Consider the following 21457-nt stretch of genomic DNA (forward strand, 5'->3'; position numbering starts at 1 on the left):
CCTTCTGCATCTCACAATGACCTTGGGTCCATGCTCCCAGAGGGTTAAAGAATAGGAAAGCTTTCAGGGGAGGGGATGGGATATGGAGATCTGGTGGTGGGAATTATGTGGAGTTGTACCCCTCTTATCCTATGGTTTTGCTAGTATTTCCTTCTTATAAAATAAAAAAAATGAATTGGAAATCAACAATGGGAACTTACCTGGAAATCATCCAATGTTTGGAAATTAAGAAACATGTAAACACACTTCTACTCTTGTAAAAGTAGAAATCAAAAGAAAATTAAGCAATATTTTTATTGAAAACATAAAATTGTGGGTTATACTGACAAAAAGGACTAGAGTGAGTTCATAGGCAGAGGTGATAAACTCAAAGCAGAGAGAAGGAGTGACACAATAAAAGTAAAAATTGAAAATCAATGAAGTTAGAAACGAAAGTGAAGGAAACCCAAAAATAGTTTTTCTAAAAGATCAATAGAAATGATTCACCTCAAGATAGTTACTAAGGACCTACTTTTTACTAGAAATCAATCTAGATGCCAAGGATACAGTGCTTAAAGAGAAGAGACAAAATTCACCTAGAAAACTTGCATTCTTTTTGTGTAGCCAGGATGGATTTGTAGCTCAATTGATTCAACTCTTTATTGAGAACATGTTATGTGCTGAAGTCTGTGTTTAGTAGATGTCAGCTAGTGTCAAAGGCAGTGAGACCTAGCCTATAAACTACTTAAGGTAAAGTCATAGAGGAAGAAGTTATGAGTATTGTTTCAGACAAGAACACTGAGAAGCAAATAATCAAAAGATCCAAGTACAGTAACATTAGAAATAATAATTTATATTATAGGGGGCTGCATGGGGATTTTCCAAGAACAAATAGGTTGGTCACATGAAAGAGAAGCATGTGGTAGACGAGCCCTGCTTTCTTGGTAGCCTATGTTATTTCTCTACCGCTTTAGAAGTGTTGGCTCTGAGCCTGGGATCTCTGGTGCAGGAAGCAGGAAAGACATAGATGCCTCCAAAAGTGCTTTGCCAAGTAGGAGAATTCTGCTAGAGTCCATCATGGAAGTTCCAGCTCTGAGAATGACAGGACCAGCTTTGCCTTACATGTAAGTCTTCCAGTCATAGTTGTGTAGTTAGACATGATCACTGTTCACTTACAGGATGTTATAAAAAATAACTCTAAAGTTGGGGCCAGGCAGTGGCACACCTGATTAAAACACACATTACAGTGTGTGTTTAACAGTGCAAGGACCCAGGTTCAAGCCCCTGGTCCCCACCTGTAAGGAGAAAGCTTCAGGAGTAGTGAAGCAGGGCTGCAGCTGTCTCTCTGTCTCTTTCTCTAACTCTCCCTCCCTTCTCCATTTCTGTCTCTATCTAATAAACAAATTAAAAAAAACATTAGAAAACATTGTTGTTGAGTATGAGTGTCCCATAAAGTGAAACTTTTCTTCCTAATAAATATAAGTCTTTGAGAATTGCTTTGCCTTCCAGCAGAACTTAACGAAAGGTAGCAGGACACAGACTATCGATACTGAACATGAGAGGAGGGATACCACTGCACCCCACATAAGTAAAAACAAGGAAACATTTACAGCAAAATTTTGTTCCAAATTAGAATTTAGGCAAAATGAACAAATTCCTTAACAAGTCAAAAATGTCAAAGGTCATTCAAGGAGTACTAAGACTCTTCTCTCTCTACTTTATTATTATAATTTCACAACCCAGATTGTGAAAATCTCTGTGAAAGGATTCAGTCTCATGAGACTTCACTTGAGAATTCTATAGAAAACATTTAGCCAGAAATATCTGGTCTAGAGGGTCAGGCAGTGGCACAGTGGCCTAAGGGCACATAGTATGAAGCCCAAGGACCAGCACAAGGATCCTGGTTTGAGCCCCTGGCTCCCCACCTGCAGGGAGGTCTCTTCACAAGCAGTGAAGCAGGTTTAGATGTGTTTCTCTCTCCCTTTCTATATTCCCCTCCTTTCTCAGTTTCTCTCAGTTCTATCCAATAAAAAGAAAAGAAAATGGGGGGAAAATGTCCTTCAGGAGCTGTGGATTAGTACTGCTAGCACCAAGCTCCTGCGATAACCCTGGAGGCAATAAATAAATAAATAAGTAAATAATATCTATTCTAAACACATTTCCAGAATAAGGAATTAAAGAAAACCTTTTCCAACTCATTTTATAACCAGCTGTACACTGAGACAAAAACTAAGTAAAAATATTCCCATGGAAAATAAGTCACCAATTTCTCTCAAGAGACACCGAAATCCTCTGGAAAACTGAGCCAGCAAAGTTCAATAATATAATGGCAGGATAATATATAGTAACCAAGTGGGGTTTATCTTGGGAATTCAAGACTAATAAAACATTTAAAAGTCTAATATTGAAGCTCACCAGTTCATTAGGCTAAAAAAACAAAACAAACAAACAAAAAAAGACTTTATCAACAGATGCATGGGGGACCAGATAACAACATTAAGTATCTGTGATCAAACCTCTTGACCAAACTAACATCAGAAGTGAACTTTCTTAATGTGATAAAGAACTTCCTTAGAAAATCATACCTGAGAAGAATTGTGTGCTTTCCCTAAATTGAGAACCAGACAAGGATACCTCTCTTACCACTTTAATCAGTGCTACATTGTAAGCTGTAGCTGATATATTTTTAAAAATGATGTAATAACTATTATGCCCAGAAGTTCGAGTCCTGATCTCACGCAAAGAAGACCAGAATCACATGCAATAGCAAGAGCCTTTATTGGGAAGCTTAAGATTCAGCCGCTGACATCCTTCCAAGCAAGGGGACAATCTGCGACCTCGATCACTTCTTGTCCCACCTTTTTATAGTTATCACAAAGTGGGCACAGGTGGAAATAGCCACATGAAACAAGGTACAGTTGGCCTCGGGCCAGCAGCTGCTCTCAATATTTGGGGCCCCCCTCCAGCCCCACATCCCCCCCTTGTCTTTTTGTAACTTTTAGGGCCCAATCTTGGGCCAATCTCTGTTTCTGACTACTGTCCCGGTATCAGTGGGGCGTGAGGAGCAGTAGTAGCCGGAACGAAGATTAGAGTCACCAGGAGAGAGTATATAGAGTCACGAGCAGACCAACCTGACCTTGAGTGGGTGTTTGGGAACAGATTGAGTTGTGTCTGGTCTTGAACTCTTCTGTCTCTGCTGCACAGACATGGGAGTGGTGGATCCACGAGCTGATACCATCCACCTTCAGGGCCGTGGCAGTGGCTAAGATGACAGTATACAGTCCTTTCCACTGGGGCTCAAGTGTCTCTTTTTGGTGGTGTCTAACCAAGACCGAGTCTCTGGGCTGGAAGGTGCCGGGATAGCCTGAGGGTACTTCTTCCCGAGCTAGTGCTCTCTGGGTTGGAGAGAACTCAACTGGAGCTGATCTAGGCTGCTGTGTGGGAGAGGGATCAGGAACTCGTGCTGCACCAACTTCCGCAGGAGATACACTCTGGAACTCTCGGAGCCGGAAAGCAATTTCCAAGTGTCTTTAATCAGAAGAGCAGCTGTTTTTATACTCTCCAAGTAGGGTGGAAACAGGATGTGATATAGAGAGGGTGGAGAGAAAAGTGACTGGTGAAAATCAGAGTGTGACAAAGAAGGGATCAGTGTGTGACAAGGAGGGGGTGGAGCAGGAGAGAATCCTATCATAGAACCACCAATGCCCTGGAGTGCTTTATGTAAAAGTGATTTATGTAAATAGACCAAAGCTTTGGATCAGTAAAATCCCTATATAGGCATATGGTTAAGCAGAAGCCAGGGGGAGATGGCAACTACCCAACAGGAAGGGATGAGGGTTTGGAGGGGGTGCAGCTTCATACATTGTTCTCAGTCTTGGCCACACATGATTTTGAACTTGAGCTATTATCTGTAAAGAGGCAAGCAGGTTCTGATCATTAATATCAGTGAGCAAATCTGACCTCAAGGCTGGGATTATGGGAGGGGGACAACCAAACATGATTTTGAATGGGGTCAGTTTTGCAGTATAGGGGGTATTTCTTACTCTATGGAGGGCAAATGGAAGGAGAGTTACCCAGTCTATGCCAGTCTCCATAGTTAATTTTGTTAAGGTCTCTTTAAGAGTTCTATTCATCCTTTCTACCTGTCCTGAGCTTTGGGGCCTGTAGGCGCAATGTAATTTCCATTTTGCCCCAAGGACACCTACCAAGTTCTGGGTTACCTGGGAAGCAAAGGCAGGACCACCGTCTGAACTTAATTGAAGGGGCATACCAAACCTGGGAAAAATCTCTTCAAGTAGTTTCTTCACTACTGTCTGGGCCGTCTCCCTCTTGGTCGGGAATGCCTCAGTCCATCCTGAAAAGGTATCTACAAACACTAACATATACTTATACCCATATTTTCCAGGTTTTACCTCAGTGAAGTCTATCTCCCAGTAAGTGCCTGGTCTGGTTCCTTTCTCACGCATCCCGGAAGTTCTAGGCTGGTTGCTAGCATTTGCAAGTCTGCAGTCTTTGCATTCTGCAACTATTTCCTTAATCAGTTGGCTCTTATTGTGGATTCTCAGGCTGGATTTCTGCAAAAGTTTAGTCATTTTTCTTCATCCCAGGTGGGTAGTTCTGTGTATATACTGTAGTAGGTGTTTAGCCACGGCTTGGGGCAAGATGAGTTTACCATCAGCTGTTGCCCACCAATTACTGCACTTGTCAGTGAAAAGTAACTTTTTTTATCTGGAGCTCTTCTATTGATGTATATTCTGGCTCATCAGGCAGGGTGGGCTTTCCAGGGTCCGGCAAACATAAAGCTAATTCATCAGTTCTTTCCAATGCAACTTGTCTGGCTGTGGCATCTGCTAGGCAGTTGTCTCGTGCCACAGGACCTTCTCCCTTTTGGTGTCCAGGGCAGTGTATTATAGCCACCTCATCTGGCATCCAGATAGCCTCTAAAAGGTCTAATATTTCTTGTTGGTTTACCTTCAGCTGTGAATAGTCCCCTTTGTTGATATATAGCCCTGTGGATGTGGGCTGTGGCAAAGGCATAGCAGCTATTGGTATAGATGTTAAGTCTTTTCCCTTTTCCTAGGTTTAGGGCTTTTGTGAGGACAATTAATTCAGCTTTTTGGGCCGAAGTCCCTACAGGCAGAGCAGCTGCCCACACAGCTTCGCATTCAGTAGTTACCGCTGCCCCAGCATACCTTACCCCATCTCTAATGAAGCTGCTCCTGCCAGTACACTGGTTCACCCCTGCTCCCTCCAAAGGCTGGTCCCTCAGGTCTTCCCAGAGGCTAGATGCACATCTCAGAATCCCAGAGCAGCCATACAAGGGAGCGTCCAATTCGGGGTCAGGGAGCAAGGCAGCTGGGTTCAAGGAAGCTTCATCAGTCAAATTCAAGGCAAGGATAGGAACTGGCATGGAGTTGGTGGTCATAAATACTGGTCCTTGGGGTTGGAAAGCAATGGTTACTCCCATCTTAGAAAGCAGGTCTCTCCCAAGAAGGGGGTAGAGGCATTCAGGAACAAGCATAAAAGAATGAGATACTGTCTTTTCTCCAAATCCACAGTCCTCCGAGTAGTCCAGGAATATTGTTTCATGCCAGTCACTCCTTGTACCCAGGTTTTTGTTTGGATAGTTTTCCCATGGATTGGGTTAACACTGAATGTTGAGCCCCTGTATCTACCAAAAAGCTAACAGATTTCCCTTCTATTGTTAAAGTTACCCTGGATTGGGTTCGGTGAGGGGACCTGAACCCCATCTTCCCTAGTCACCCAGTTCTAGGATTTTTGTTCTATTGTCTTTTTGTCTCCCCTTTCTTCTCGGACACTCTCTGGCCCAGTGATCCATTTCCCTGCAATATGCACACTGATTTTCAAGGAGCTTCTTTTTTCCCTCCCCATATTTACCTCTGCTTTTTTCAAACCTTTGGGGAGGATGGGCCTCTTGGCCTTTCCACCAAGGGAATTCTGCAGTAGCTGCCAATAATACCTTAGTGAGGTTGCGAGTCTGTCGCTCACTAGCTACTATTATTGTTCACAATTGGCATTCTTCAGGGGTCTCTCGATTGTTAAAGACTTTGCTGCTACTGCCAATAGTTCCTATAAAGACATTTCTGCTATATCAGGGGCAGCTTGGTTTACAAAAGCCAAAATTAATACTGACTTATTCTCTTGAGCTTCTGGATCTAGGGCAGTGAACATTCGATATGCCTCTAATTCTTTCTAAGAAGGCGGCTGGGGTTTCTATCTTTTCCTTGGCCAAATTAGTGGGTTGGCATGCCACCTCCCGAAGACCACCCATCAGACTCTGGCAATAGACTAGTAGCTTCTCCTTACCTTCAGGTGAGTTAAAATCCCAGGTGGGTCTTATCAGAGGAAACCTGCATCTATCAGGGCTGTGTTTAAAGGTGGGGTTCCCATATGCCCCAGGTACAAGTTTTCTGGCTTCCAAGAGGATCCTTTCTCTTTCCTCTGTGGCAAAAAGAATCTGCAAAAGCTGCGGGCAGTCATCCAGGCTGGCCAATGGGCAAAAACAACAGAATCTAATAAATCAATGAGTACGGCTGGTTTTTCTGAAAACCTAGGGTTCTGCAATTTCCAATTACAAAGGTCACTAGTGGAAAATGGCCAGTACTACATTAATTGTTCGCCATTCTTATTTGGGGGTCCTAGGGCTTGGAGGTGCAGGATCACCGAATCAGGAGTTCTCTGGGCTGTATGGGCTCCCATACAAGGAGGGCTCCATAAGTCCTGGCCTGCTACTGGGGGTTCCTGTGGGACTGCGGGAAGTTGAGGTTGGTAGGGAAGAGGGTCCTCCAGGAGGTCTTCTTTGGGACCACCTTGGAGAATAGGGTAGGAGGGGGAAGTAAGAAGGGGAACAGAGGGGGCAGCAGGTCAATGATGAAAATCCTTCAAAGCAAGAATGGTGGGTTGCAAACCCTGTGGAGGAAGAAAAAGTTTTAGCCAAGAGGGGGGTTCTCTACCAGATCCTGTCAAGTAAGGATATAAGAAATCTGGTCCGGGTGTCCTAAGATGACATATCTGGTGGCATTGATAGTAGGCAGGTCCCAGGTTCCTTCTGGGGGGCAATTGGTAGAGATGGCTGGCCACTTATTTTGGCAATAAGTGATCATCTAGTCTTGTTTTACCTCTAGACACAATTTATGAGCTCTGTATTTAAATTTTCTAAAATGATTCAGGACCATAGTCAGAGGAATCAAAATAGCCTGACTCCTGACTTTGGACCTAAACATAAAACTGATAGAGACAATACACACAAAGAAAATACAGAGACAACATACTCAAAGGAAACTCCAGCGGTCCAGCCGCCAACACTCTGAACCAACAAATAGGAGAACAGCCTTTCGCTGCTTCATGGGTGCGACCCACTCTCCCCTTCCAAATTTGTGAGGGGGATCCAATCCCCTACAGCAGGGCCTGAGACATCTCCCAGTACCCTGGACCAGGAGCCTCCCAGCGCGTCCGCCTTCAACTCGAAGGGTCTTTTGCTACAGATACCTGAAGTTTGACTGGTTCTGAAGGCTCACAGATGGGAGGACAGCCTCTCGCCACAGAGAACCATTTTTTGCTGCTTCCTGGGCATGACTCACTCTCCCCTTCCAAATTTGTGAGGGGGATCCAATCCCCTACAGCAGGGCTTGAGACGTCTCCCAGGACCCTGGACCCGGAGCCACCCAGCGTGTCCGCCTTCTACTCCAAGGGTCTCTCGCTACAGATACCTGAAATCTGACCGGTTCTGAAGGCTCAATGAAGCTGGCGTTCTTTTAGTGAGGTGGGGATCGCGGATGAGCCCCCATATGTTATGCACAAAAGTTTGAGTCCTGGTCTCATGCAAAGAAGACCAGAATCACATGCAATAGCAAGAGCCTTTATTGGGAAGCTTAAGCTTCGGCCACCAACACTCTTGCAAGCAAGGGGAGAGTCTGCAACCTCAATCACTTCTCATCCCATCTTTTTATAGTTATCACAGGGTGGGCACAGGTGGAAATATCCACATGAAACAAGGAACAATTGGCCTTGGGCCAACAGCTGCTCTCAATATTTGGGGCCTCCCTCCAACCCCACAAGAACTATTTACAAGACTGTAGATGAAGAGGGGTAAAATTCCACATAGTTTCCACCACCAGAGTTCCCTGTCCCATCTCCTCCACTGGAAGCTTCCCTAGTCTTTATTCCTCTGGGAGTATGGACCAAAATTCTTTATGGGGTGCAGAAGGTGGGAAGCCTGGCTTCTGTAATTGCTTCTTTGCTGGACATGGGTGTTGGCAGGTAGATCCACACCCCCAGCCTGTTTCTATCTTTCCCTAGTGAGGCAGGGCTCTGGAGAGGTGAGGTTCCAGGACATATTGGTGAGGTTGTCTGCCCAGGGAAGTCAGGATGGTGTCATGGTAGCATCTGCAATTTGGTGGCTGAAAAGATACATAGATATAAGATATAAGATATATAGCAGAACAAATTGTTTAGTAATCATAAACCTAAAGGTAAGAATATAGCAAATGAGATTTGGGTTCTCCACTTTAGAAAAAACTACAAAGTCTATTTTATGTATATTCCAAGGGGCCCATAACTTTACTGATTTTTTTCCTGAGCCTGACAGCTAACATGTAGAGAGATGAGTTGGATCTTATGAAAACTAATAATTCCTATTACCCAAAAGATGGTTTAAACAGGAATGAAAAAGCATGCACAAATGGGAGATGGTATTTTCAAGATACATTTTAATAAAGCATTTAAATCCAAATATATAAAGATTTTGCAATAAGAAAACAGAGAACACAGACAGAATGGGTAGAACATATAACACAGATAGAATACTGTGTATGGATGCAAAAAGCCAATGTCATTAGAGAGAATATGTTTATTAGAACTATAATAAATGTGTCATAGTATTCCTACCCTAGTGGTTAAACAACAGATAAAGCAACAAAACCTAAATATGACAACAGCAGTTCTGGCAGGAATGCTAAGTAACTGGAACTTTCACGCATTACTGTTAGGAATGTAAAATGACAGAGCTACATTGGAAAATGATGGAAAGTTACATAAAGTTTAGCAGATACAGTTTGTAAAATGTAGTTATCAGGAGTCGCATGGTAGCACATCGGGGTAACTGCAAGGACCGGCGTAAGGATCCCGGTTCGAGCCCATGGCTCCCCACCTGCAGGGGAGTCTCTTCAAAAGTGGTGAAGCAGGTCTGCTGGTATCTATCTTTCTCTCCTCCTCTCTGTCTTCCCCTCCTCTCTCCATTTCTCTCTGTCCTATCCAAACAACAACGACATCAATAACAACAACTATAATAACTACAACAATGAAACATCAAGGGCAACAAAAGGGAATCAATAAATAAAATAAATATTTTATTTAAAATGTAGTTATCTCTAATTTATGAAAAGAAGTTAAACTTAGTCACACAAAATTTACATGTTAATATTTACTGTAGTTTTATTCCAAAGCAGCATAGACTTGGACATAAGTCAAAACGGAATCTATTGCATACTGTTCATTCAAGGAAGTATTTTTCTGCAACAGGAGGAATATATCTCAAATGACTTAAGGCAAATGATGCAAGTCAGTCAAAAGGCTTAATTCATGTGACCTTCTGGGGAAGGAAGAGATAACAGTATTACTTGTTCTGGGCAGGGGCGGTAGGAAGAGCCATATGAAAGAATATATGAGGAGAGGGGAAGGGTGACAGCACTGTATTTGTCAAAACTCATAAACTGAATACTAAAAATAATACTACAATATGCAGATTACAACTCCATTAACATGATACTCCTCCCCAAATTGGAGAGAATGTATGTGAGTGAAGAATTCTACAAATCAGTAAATGACTCATCTGTTATTGGACACCTGGGTTGCTTCCAGGTTTTGACTATTACAAATTGTGCTACTGTGAACATAGATATACACAGGTATACGTGTCCAACATCAGGTGAGTGGTGGAGAACGTTGTGGTCTATATACACAACATAATACTATGAAGCTACTAAAAAGGATGAATTCACTTTCTTCATTTCATCTTGGATGGAGCTTGAAGGAATCATGTGAAATGAGATTAGCCAGAAAGAGAAAGATGAATATGGGATGATCTCACTCATGCACAGAAGCTGAGAAGTGCAAACAGAAGGAGAAACACAAAGCAGAACTTGGACTGGAGTTGGTGTACTTCACCAAAATAGAGGACTCTGGGCTGGAGGAGGGGCTTTCAGTTTCTGGTGCCTGATGGCGGAGGAGGACCTCATCTGGGATTGAGAAAACAGGGATTTTACACATGTACAGATAGTTGTATTTACTGTAAATTATTAATCACCAATAAAATATTTTTTAAAAGTCAGTAAGTCAGTAGATAATGTTTCTAATTGATGAATCAATAACAACTGTATGTTTTAAAGTCCTAAGATAAGCAACAAAAATAAAGTGATAAGATAAATAAGATAAATGATTTAAAGTAAGATAAATGTTTTAAAGTCCTAAGATAAACAATAAAAATAAAGTGACTACCTCTGAGAAGTGATTTTGGGGAGTTGTGGGCTATAAACTGTTGCTGTTAATTTCAGTACTTTCTACCCTCTTTTCAAATTAAATGCAGCTATACAGCTCACTATACAAGCAAAGATACTTGAAAGTTGAAGCACCCAACTTCTGCTATGTCCTATGCACTGCTTGTGTGTATTTAAAAAATTGTGTGTGTGTTGTCTTCAGCCTGTAACGTGGCATAAAGTGGCTACAAGAGAAATCAATTTAGGATCAATGCCCCATTTTTTTACTTGCTGGCTTGAATTTCTGATTTCTTAGCAAAGGATGCTGGCTCATGTGGAGTGGCTCCAATCAGGAGGTAAACCTCCAACCCTGCCTCACCAGCTCAAGGGGCTGCATAACTTAGAAAGTAGGTATCGGGGAATATTCTGTTATGAACATTTGTTTTTTTGGAAGAAGAGTACAGGTTTTTATAGAGAGTTAAACAAAGAACATTTTTCACATATGTCAGAAATTCCAGGTTTCTTAAAGGTCAGCTTACCCCTATGGTAGGGGGCTGGCTGATATGACAAGAATTGATGCGATACATAAAGGTCAAAATGATTAGTCTCTATGATGCAGGTGAGTTAATTATCCAAAGGTATTTGAGAGAAGCATAGGGGTTAAACAAGTAAGGTAGAGAAAAAGAAAAACAAAACTTGATGTAAATCACAGATATCAAAGGGCACAAGGAAGTAGGAGTTGGTGTCTTACTGCCTGGTGTTGGCGAGGTGTATGATAGAGTTTGTTCTCCTTTATGATCAAAAGGTGAAGTATGTGTGAACTCTGAGTGAACCCTAAAGCAGGCAGCCATTTGGCCTGCTGCTAGCAGGGGAAACTAAGTGTGAGAGGCTTGTAGGCTTTCTGTGAGCTTGAGAGACTAACAAGGAGAAACTGAGTCTGGGAGACTTTTCCCTATTGTCTCATCTCTATAAGGAGAGAGGCTAACAAGTGGGGTGTCTTTCCAGACCTCATTCAAGGATGGGAGAGCTCCCCTAAGCAGTTCTACCAAGCTTTCACATAGTCCCACAAAAGGAAACTTCACCTGGGGGATATTATCCACAAGTAGATGAAGCCAATTGTCAGGGTAGTGTTTCTCACCTCTGTGAAGGTATCTGGTTCAGCTGGAAAGGTCATGTATCACCTCCAGGGGACCATTTACATGGATTGGACTCTTCTTGTTAGTAAGTTTGCCTAAGGAGAATTTTCTCCCCTCTGTACTTGACATGCAGGCTTATTGATGCATTCACAAAATTTGTGTTGTGGAGTCAGGTTAAAAGGAACATTTTGTTCAGTATGAGTCCACACTCAGTGTAAGGAGGGGACATGTTCTTGATTTTTTTTGGTGGTCAGTAATGCTCTATGCCTTCAAGACAAAAGATGATAGAGGTAAAGGTACAGAGAGATCATTAACTTGGGTTTATTATTTATTCTAGGTTTGCATTATGTTTACGGAAGAGAAAAGGGAATTAGAGGAGTTCTTTAGAAATAACAGAGCACTAGATTCCACATTCCTGGTTATAGTCCCTTCCAAAGCCCACCCTTGTTTTTTTTTTCTTTAGATTAGTCGACAACCTATGTAATACCACTAGAGTTTGTCTGCCTCCCTTGTGCTCCTTTCTCTTATTGCAATAGAAGCAGTAAAACTCCAACATGGTAGCCTTTCTTGGATTTCCTATCATCTGCCTACTCAAAACTCCATGAAACTCTTGACTGTGTGCATTCTGTTCCCATAAGCTGCCTGGGCTTGAATGAAAGGCTGCACATGTGTTCAGGTGACTGATCTGCTGGGTGTCCCTTTGCCCAGCCTGGATATTCTTGGCTAATATAAATTCTTTCAGACTTATCTAAAGTCCTTTAGTTTCTATATTTCTTCATTTTTTTGTCTTGAAACATCAATACACCTATCAATACAAAAATAAAATCAAGTTACTTTGTTTAATAATAATTTGATGAAGGAAAGGAAAATAGAGTTGCAGAGAGAAACCATTTAATATACTTCTTCTGAAGCCAAACTAATCCATAGGAGTCTGAGAGAGGCAGACACACACACACATACACTCTCACACACTTATGGGTTTAAAATATCCATGTCCTACTACTCAGATCCCATTCTTACCCATCTTCATTGAATAGAGGGGCAGATATTGCTGTCATTTCAATGCCTGCACTTGAGCCCTTTGTATTATTTCAGTTGTTCTTTGAGCCCTAGACTCACTTTTAGAAAGAGACCTTGTTGGCATCAGTCTTAAAAAGTTAAAAAAGTTCCTTCTAGTGATTTGCCCTCTTATTCCCCTTTCAACTCTTCACTTGTGATACTATTTTTAGTTAAACAGCTTCTTACTTTGGATAGTTTCTTTTTGTTTCTAGATTGAATGTTATCTATTCCTTATCACATCTGATCATATCAGTGAATAGCTGGATTGGCATAAAAGTATCTGACAAGTGAGCCCCTAAGGACTCTTGAGGACTTTGTTGTGATATAGTTATGAGCCCATACTCTTAAGTTATGCCTTAATATAGAAAATGGCTGAAATGAATATACATGAAAACATAACTCAGAGTATGGGCTCATATACCTTGAGGGAAATGGAATAATAATAATAATAAAGGTAGCTAAATATTGTTATATGCAATTTAAAAAATTTTCATTTATAAAAAGGAAACACTGGCAAAACCCATATGAAAAGAGGGGTACAACTCCACACAATTCCCACCACCAGAACTCCATTTCCTATCTGCTCCTGATAGCTTCCCTATTCTTTATCCCTCGGGGAGTATGGACCCAGGGTCATTATGGGGTGCAGAAGGTGGAAGGTCTGGCTTCTATAATTACTTCCCTATTGAATATTGGCATTGAAAGGTCAATCCATACTCCCAGCCTGTCTCTCTCTTTCCCTAGTGGGGTGAGGTTCTGAGAAGTGGGGCTCCAGGACATATTGGTGGGGTCATCTGCCCAGGGAAGTCCAGCTGAGCATCATGGTAGCATCTGGAACCTGGTGGCTGATAAAAGAGTTAACATATAAAGCCAAAAAAAATTGTTGACTAATCATGAACCTAAAGGCTAAAATAGTGCAGATGATGATTTGGGGGTTTCCATTTTGTAAATAGCTAGTAGGCCTATTTTAGTTATATTTCAAAAGGCCCATGACTATACTATTTTTTTTTTCCTTGAGCCTAACATCTGATATGCAGGTGGATCCAAGTTATTGTCTAGGGAGATGATGTCATGGCTGGAAAAAGGACCAGAAAGCTGGATCAGGGAAGAGAGTAGCTCCCTAATATGAAAAGGTGTTTAAATATTGTTGACTATAAACCCCATTGATTTGATTTGGTCTGGGGCCCATATTTAGCTTAGGAGCCTATGTGACTTCTGAATCTCTGTAGATCTGAGCTCACATTCTGTGTTCATGAGTAGAAACATTCCAAGGTGCCCCAATTTTAGGACCCATCTTCCTCAGGTGGTAGATAAAGTATGTTGTCCAGCCTCCCTTTGGAGGATGGGACATTCTCTATCATTGTTGATTCACTTTGAGGGCAAAGTCCTATGAGGGCCCACAAAGGGGTCTATTGTGTTGTTCTTGATATAGATGACCAGTAACAGTGGAGAGAGAAGGATCTATTCAAGGTCTAGGCCCATCATGTCTGTTTGGGAATCTCAGAGCTCTCCTAACAGGGCCCTAGCTGATGGGGTGGCCTATCAGTGACTAAAGAGTCATCCTTAAAGTATGCCAGTCTCTTGCCCTTATTCAGCTAAGCTGACTTTTTCTGGTAGAGAGAAAGAGAAAATGTCTCTGCACAGAAGCTTCCCTCAGTGTCCTGGGAACCAAGGCTGGACTTGGGTTGTGTTCATGGCCAGAAAGGCTGCTGTCTCTGTGAACTATTTTGCTGCCCTTAGAGCCTCACTTCTGAAAGTCTCTTGATAAGAATATGTTAAATTCTGCTGCTCATTCGTTTGGCTTTGTGTAGTGGATGTGTTTGTTCTTCACAGAATTTTGAATAATGGTCAGGCCTCTGTTCTCTTACTCTTATTCTCAGATGTGCTTCATACTGAGGAGGGGAAGTGGAATAATTATCAATATATTTAAAGTCCAACGACAATGACAATATAATTAAAATATCTTCATATGTACATGGAAGGAATCACATTTTTGAACTAAGAGTCTCTATGGCTTTGTGTTTCCTGTAGTTACTTGAAATGTTAACAGGGAAAGCATAAGTGAACAGACCAGGCTCAACTGTTTAGTTTCACAGCTGCTACCATCACTCCTTAGAGTCCTCCAAGTGACACTGACAGTATCCTCTGGTCACTGTTAACCTGTCGAAGAATTTCATAGGTGCAACAGATCTAGGAGTGACCTGGAAGCTGAAGGAGAGGTTAAGAATGAGAATGAGAAATGGCTTTAAAATGTATTAGTTTGATTGGGGGTGTTCAGGTCCTGGAACATGATGGCAGAGGAAGACCTGGGTGGGGGGTTAGAGTGTTAAGTGGAAAACTGAGAAATGTTACACATGGACCAACTGCTATATTTTACTGTTGACTTAAACTATTAATCCCCCCAATAAAGAAAAAAGTACATTAAACATGTAGTAGTTAGGGCTGGGGAGTGGTGCCCAAGCTGAGTGTTCATATTACAATGTGTAAGAACCTGGGTTTAAGTCCTCAGTCCACACTTGCAGAGGGGAAGCTTAGTAAGTGGTGAAGTAGGGCTGCAGGTTTCTATCTTTCACCCTTTCTAGCTTCCTCTTACCTCTTGACTTCCTGACTGAACCAAAAAAATAAAATATTAAAATTAATTAACATAAATAAAAATAAAATATAGACATAGCTGAGTAAACCCATCAAATTACAAGTAGCAGTCAATGGCTCAGGCCAGACAGTGGCCCACCTGGTAGAGAACACACCCTCCCATGAGGAAGTGCTAGGGTTCAAGGTCTAGGTTCCCAGCTCCAGGATATGTTTCATAAGTGGTGAAATAGGGGTGCAGGTGTCTCTCTTTCTCTCCTCCTCTCTGTCTCCCCTTCCCTCTCAAATTCTCTCTGTCTCTATACAAATTGTCAAATTGCATATGATAGTAAGTGGTGACTGGTAGCAGGCTTAACAAAACAACCTGGCCTATGTTTGATCAAGGCTGTCTATTCAGCTCCTCCATCAGTGTTCAGGAAAACTGAGTTTCTCTGCAAATACGTTACAAAGGAAATTTGCATGGTGTCTTTTGTACCTCATGCTGCCTTTGCCTTACACTGTGCAGGGCTGAAATGTGTGTGCCTGTTGTGTGACTCTTCAAACTTCACCTGCCACACGGAAGGTGCGTGCTGGGCCTCGGTGATGCTCTCCAATGGGAAAGAACAGGTGATAAAGTCCTGTGTGTCCCTCACTGAGCTGAATGCTCAGGTCTTCTGTCACAGTTCCAACAATGTCACCAAAACAGAGTGCTGCTACACAGACTTTTGCAACAACAAAACACTGCACCTCCCAAAAGGTAAGGTTCTTCTCTTGGTTCCTTCAAGTTCAATTTTCCTTGTGGTAATGAGTAGACATGTCACCCATCAAATTGTTTGGGGTTTCTTTTAAAAAGTGCATCACAGGTGGTCTGGGAGGTGGCACAGTGGATAAAGCACTGGACTCTCAAGCAGCAGGTCCTGAGTTCAATCCCCAGCAGCACATGTAACAGAGTGATGTCTGGTTTTCTCTCTCTCTCTCTTCCTATCTTTCTCATTAATGAATAAATAAAATATATATATTTAAAAAAGTGCCTTACAGTTTATCTCTCTGCCAGTTGGTAAGAGGACCTGGAATCAGTTGAAGTGGTGGAGTTATTTTTAATTTTACAGGAGTGGCAAAATATAGATAATAGCAGAATAATTTTGGAAAAGTTAGTCCACATGATTTTTGAAGCTATTTGTTGGGCATTACTCCCTGCTCCATCATTGATACTATGGTCTATTTACATAATCATTGCTTTGCCCGAGACCCACTATGCCTGCAGGGTATTGGTTTATCCTATTGGTTAGAACCTTCACAACAGCTGCTATGGAAGATTCCTACCTTTGTGCTCTTTTCTTTTCTCCACCCCCTCTCCTAGCCATTTCCTTTTCTGACCTGCCACTTCTGGTTTCTAAGATATAAAGTCATTGTCTCTAATCAATAAAGGCATTGCACTGTGTTCCTGCTCAGCCACGAGTCCCTGGATCCTCTCTTCCACCCACAAAGCTATCCCAACATTCTGGCACCCGAACAGGAACCTACCCCCCGCCTTCACACACAAGTAGCAGACGTACGAAGGTACCCTAGATAAGTATATGGCCTTGGCTTTCTGCAGCCTCGTGTTTTATGAAGGCACTGTGATTATGTTTTTCCCTCTTATTATTTTTCTGAGACCCCCTCCACCATGGATGACCTTCCTCCTTAGGAAGAGGTTTCCCAAACCCTCTAATCTTTTTTCATGAGACAGTTTCTCTGTCTCTGGAACATTTTGCTCTGGGACACACCTTGGTTCCTCATGACTGTGATCGTAAAGCTTGGGAGATGCATGGAGTTTTCCTATGGGACTTCCTGGACTCCCTCTCCCATGTCTACCACGGAGAAGGGCAACTCTAACTTGTAGAGCCTTCTCCAGTACCTTGACAGTCCCCAAGAATGGAGACACATGGTTGATTCTACCCTCCTTATTTGATTCTTTCTTCTATAGGAAGACATTTTTGGGAAGGGTGCCTGCTGCAATCCTGTAGGAACAGTTAGAACCAGCCTAACTGGGATTTTGAGGCCCTTTTTGACGTAGGATGCCCTCCAGGACTATAATGAAACAGTGAAATCTGAAAAATATGCTTCAAAGAGCCAAAAAAAAAATGCTAGATTCAGCCATGACTTCTGGAGATGTCCAGAAACAATCCTAAAAATTTTTTTCTCTTTTGATTTTTTTATGTCTTGGTATATATGTGAAAAATTTATTCTTGAAAACTGTATGAATATGGGCAGGGAAGATAGCATAATGGTTATTCAAAGAAACTCTCATACCTGAGGCTCCAAAGTCTCAGGTTCAATCCCCTGCACCACCATAATCCAGAGCTGAGCAGTGCTCTGGTAAAAAAAAAAAAAAGAAAAAAGAAAAAGAAAAAGAAAAACATTGTCACTAGCATGTGTTAACTCTCTAAGTTAACCTGAGTTTGTTTAAAGTCTAAGGAAAAAATTAGTTAAAAATCAATATATTTTAACTAAATCTGGTTTGAAGATCCTGTGCACACCTAGGATATGTCTCCATCTTAAACGGGTGTAACAAAAGGTAGAAAAGATGCTATTGATATGTAAAGCTCTCATACACCTTCTAAATTAAAGAAGTAGAACCAACCCAGGTGAATGATAGATCACACAATGGTTATGCTAATGATTCTCATGCTTGAGACTTCTAACAATGGTTCTTCTATTTACCTTTCCACATTTTATTGAGCTTAAACTGTTTAAACAACCTTAAAATCCTACTAGAAAGTATTTCCAAAATTATAAAAGTACTTAAACCAATTATAATCATCGAGTTATCAATTATAGTAAACTTCTAATTTGTTACAAGTTTTTTCCTCACAAGTAAGTTATTACAACTATGTCAAGCCTTCACATGAAGAAGCATCTGCTCATATGGAATCCCCAGAAATCTGTTTGAACCCCTGTTCTCTGACATTGCCCACAGCTACAGCCAATGATGTGACCTGACACGATCTGGAGAACCTGATTCACAGACTCTAAAGGACAAAACTTTCCTACTGCCTTTCTCTCATTCATCACTGTCTTCCCTTCTTGCTTCTGCTTCACCTGTCACATTTTGGTGGTTCCAGCTCACTCTCTACAGAAAAGCGGAATTCCAGTGGATGACCTTCCCCATCGAGATAGATGTACAGCATTTCATTCCCTGGCATTTCCTCCCCTGGTCGTTGGCATTGGACTGACACTTCTATTGAACTTACTGGTACATCTCTTAGACACTTTACACAACTTTACAGCAGCTTCCCTTTATGCTGCTGGGTTTCTCAAAGACTGACCAGCAGCAGTCCATGGACTTTGCAGCCAGCTGTCTTGGGGACTCTACAGCACCGAATAGTCCCTTCGCTTGGCAGGCCACTCCTCCTGCATGCAGGCCCTACCCCCAGAGGCAGGAAGCATGCCACCTTTCACCTGATAGGCCCTGCCCCTAGAGGCAGGAAAAGTCCTTCGAGGCAAGAAACACCCCTTCATCCACCAGGCCTCCCCTTGACATCACACTGGCTCTTGCTTCTCTCCTACTTGTTCCTCCCTGTCTTGTGCCAGTTCTTTTAAAAATGCCTGCACGATATAGGTTTCTGTTCGCCCTTACACTGCTATTCCTCTGACAGAAATTGAGTCTTTTACAAACTCAATTTATATATGGCCATTTAGAAAGAGGGAGATGTCAGGAAATTGTAAGGATATGGCTGAGCTTGGCAGGGCTTGAATCTGAGGGGTGTATCCAATCCGGTTAGTCTCTCTCTCTACCAAGAGGTTGAGCAAGAAGGGACTGTAGTACCCCAAAGGCATGCCTCCTCCTATCAGACTCCCTGCCTCACAAAGCGCCCCGCATTCCTGATATTATGGCTATTAGATAAAAAGAAAGGGGGAGATGTTGGGTATTACGCCCTGCTCTATTTGATACTATGGTCTATTTACATAATCATTGTTTTGCCTGAGACCCGTCCTGCCTGCAGGGTTATTGGTTTATTCCATTGGTTAGAACCTTCACAACAGCTGCTATGGAAGCTTTCTACCTTTGCACTCTTCTTTTTTCCACCCCTTCTCCTAGCCAATTCCTTTTCCGACCTGCCACTTCTGGTTTCCAAGATATAAAGGCATTTTCTCTGATCAATAAAGGCACTGCATTGTGTTCCTGCTCAGCCACGAGTCACTGGATCCTCTCTCCTTCCTGCAAAGCTAGCCTGGCAGCTATTAATGGGCCTAAAGTAAAATACGAATTTTTAAGAATTCTTGTATACAAAAGAAATTGAAATGTAATGCCAAGAAAAAAGATGAAAGAACAAAACTAAAAATAGGAGGTTGGCAGTTTTTATGGAGACAGAACACTTTTTTTTCACAGGTATGTTCTGCATGTTTCTCCATATGCCCACGCTCAAGTGAGAGTACTCATTTTCAGAAAGACTGAGACAAAATGGAATTTGACCCTTCAGTATTTAGCTACCTTTCTGCCTTACCATGTTTTATCTTAATCCTGAAAATCTTAATCCTAGCTTTAATCAATGATCTAGAATCTGAAAATGTATTTACCATGTGAAAATGTCCTATTGGTGAGTTTTCTTTAGTATTTATTAATGTAATAGTTATCTAATACTTATTGATACATTAATATCTATATGCAGATGTATGCAGTTCTCTAAAAATTAATATTTAATTTACCATTAGGCAATATCAGCTATATATATTATCAATATCCATATTCCACTGAAATATTTTAAATATATTTTAAATAAACTAACTTTCCTATTGTAAATGAAAAAATTGCTTTATACACTATTGTCACAAATGAAAACCTAGTTTATTTGCCATAAGTAGAAGATAATTCAAATAAGTAGATGAAAATACCTAATGCATTCCTGTTAGCTGTTTTGCATTTTCCTATTGTCTTAAGGGGTGAAGAATGAAGAGTTTAGGGGCTGGGTGGTGGCTCACCTACTTGAGTGCACATATTACAGTGTACAAGGATCCAGGTTCGAGCCCTAGGTCCCACCTTTAGAAGGAAAGCTTCATGAGTGGTGAAGCAGGTGCTGCAGGTGTCACTCTGTCTCTCTCCCTCTCTACCCCCCCTTCCTTCTAGATTTCTGGCTGTCTCTAATAAATAAATAAAGATAATTAAATTTTTTTAAAAGATTGAATTTAAAGATACTAGCATACAATAAGGCTCTAAGATAAATGATCAGAAAGCTTTAGGGAACTAAAGAAGAAATCATGATGTGATTGAATGCCCCATTCTTCTTTTTTTATTTATAAAAAAGAAACACTGACACAACCATACAATTCCCAATTACTACCACCAGAACTCCATATCCCATCCCCTTCCCTGATAGCTTTCCTATTCTTTATCTCTCTGGGAGTATGGATCTTTTTTTTTTTTTAATTTGTTTTCTCTTTTGTTGTCCTTGTTTTTTGTTGTTGTTGTTGTTATTGATGTTGTCATTGTTAGATAGTACAGAGAGAAATGGAGAGAGGAGGGGAGACAGAGAGGAAGAAAGATAGATACCTGCAGATCTGCTTCACCGCCTGTGAATCGACCCCCCTATAGGTGGAGAGCCGGGGCTCGAACCAGGATCCTTACATCAGTCCTTGAGCTTTGTGCCATGTGCACTTAACCCACTGCATTACTGCCCAATTCCTGGACCCATTCTTCTTAAGAAGCGCTAACATCATCTCATGTTTCATGACTGGGTGTTTTTGTAGTCTTTGGGAAAAACTCTTCCTGGGCACTATCTTGCATAGTGCAGCATCTCAAGTTGTGCTTGGCATATTTTATCTTGTGAAGTTCCCTGTAGTCTTGGGGATTTTGCATGACAATTTTTCATAGCATATAGGACTCCTTGGTTTTCTAGTGATCTGGTATTTATTTACTCTGGCATATTGTTTACACCGCCCTCACATTTTAGCCTCAGTAATTTGTTGCCCAGAGGTATCCTGAGATGAAGGCCCCAATTCTTGATTCTTGATGAAGGCCCCCAATTCTTGATACAAAAGGGGGAGTTGTGGGGTGGGGGTGAAAATAGATGGCTTCTCTTTGGTCTGTGACAGTGACCTCTTTGATGTGTTTTTTCAACAATGAATCACATCCCGCCAGTCAGTAGGGATCTAGGACAGTGCTTTTAGAGCAGCGTACTTTCCTGGAGCACTGGTGGTTCACCTGCAGTTGGGTTCTGTCTAGCATGACTTTTGACTACCTGA

General features: G+C 41.7%; 1 protein-coding gene across 5 annotated transcripts in view; it reads left to right on the top strand.

Moving 5' to 3' along the window:
* The window catches only part of ACVR1C (activin A receptor type 1C), a 133848-nt gene that overhangs the window by 9496 nt on the left and 102895 nt on the right, over positions 1 to 21457 (top strand). For 3 of the 5 annotated variants that reach the window (XR_009545969.1, XM_060177905.1, XM_060177904.1), the window contains exon 2: positions 15762 to 15992. The exons of 1 other annotated variant lie outside the window; for it this stretch is intronic. Coding sequence is in view for 3 of the 4 variants with exons in the window: in XM_060177905.1 (XP_060033888.1) it covers positions 15762 to 15992 (231 nt within the window). In the remaining variant the exon portion in view is untranslated. Of the gene's footprint in view, positions 1 to 585; positions 1104 to 15761; positions 15993 to 21457 lie in introns of those variants that run through there. One more of the 5 variants, XM_007524296.3, reaches the window with a different exon arrangement.

The sequence above is a fragment of the Erinaceus europaeus genome, chromosome 18 (assembly GCF_950295315.1).
Source record: "Erinaceus europaeus chromosome 18, mEriEur2.1, whole genome shotgun sequence".
Classification (NCBI taxonomy): Eukaryota; Metazoa; Chordata; class Mammalia; order Eulipotyphla; family Erinaceidae; genus Erinaceus; species Erinaceus europaeus.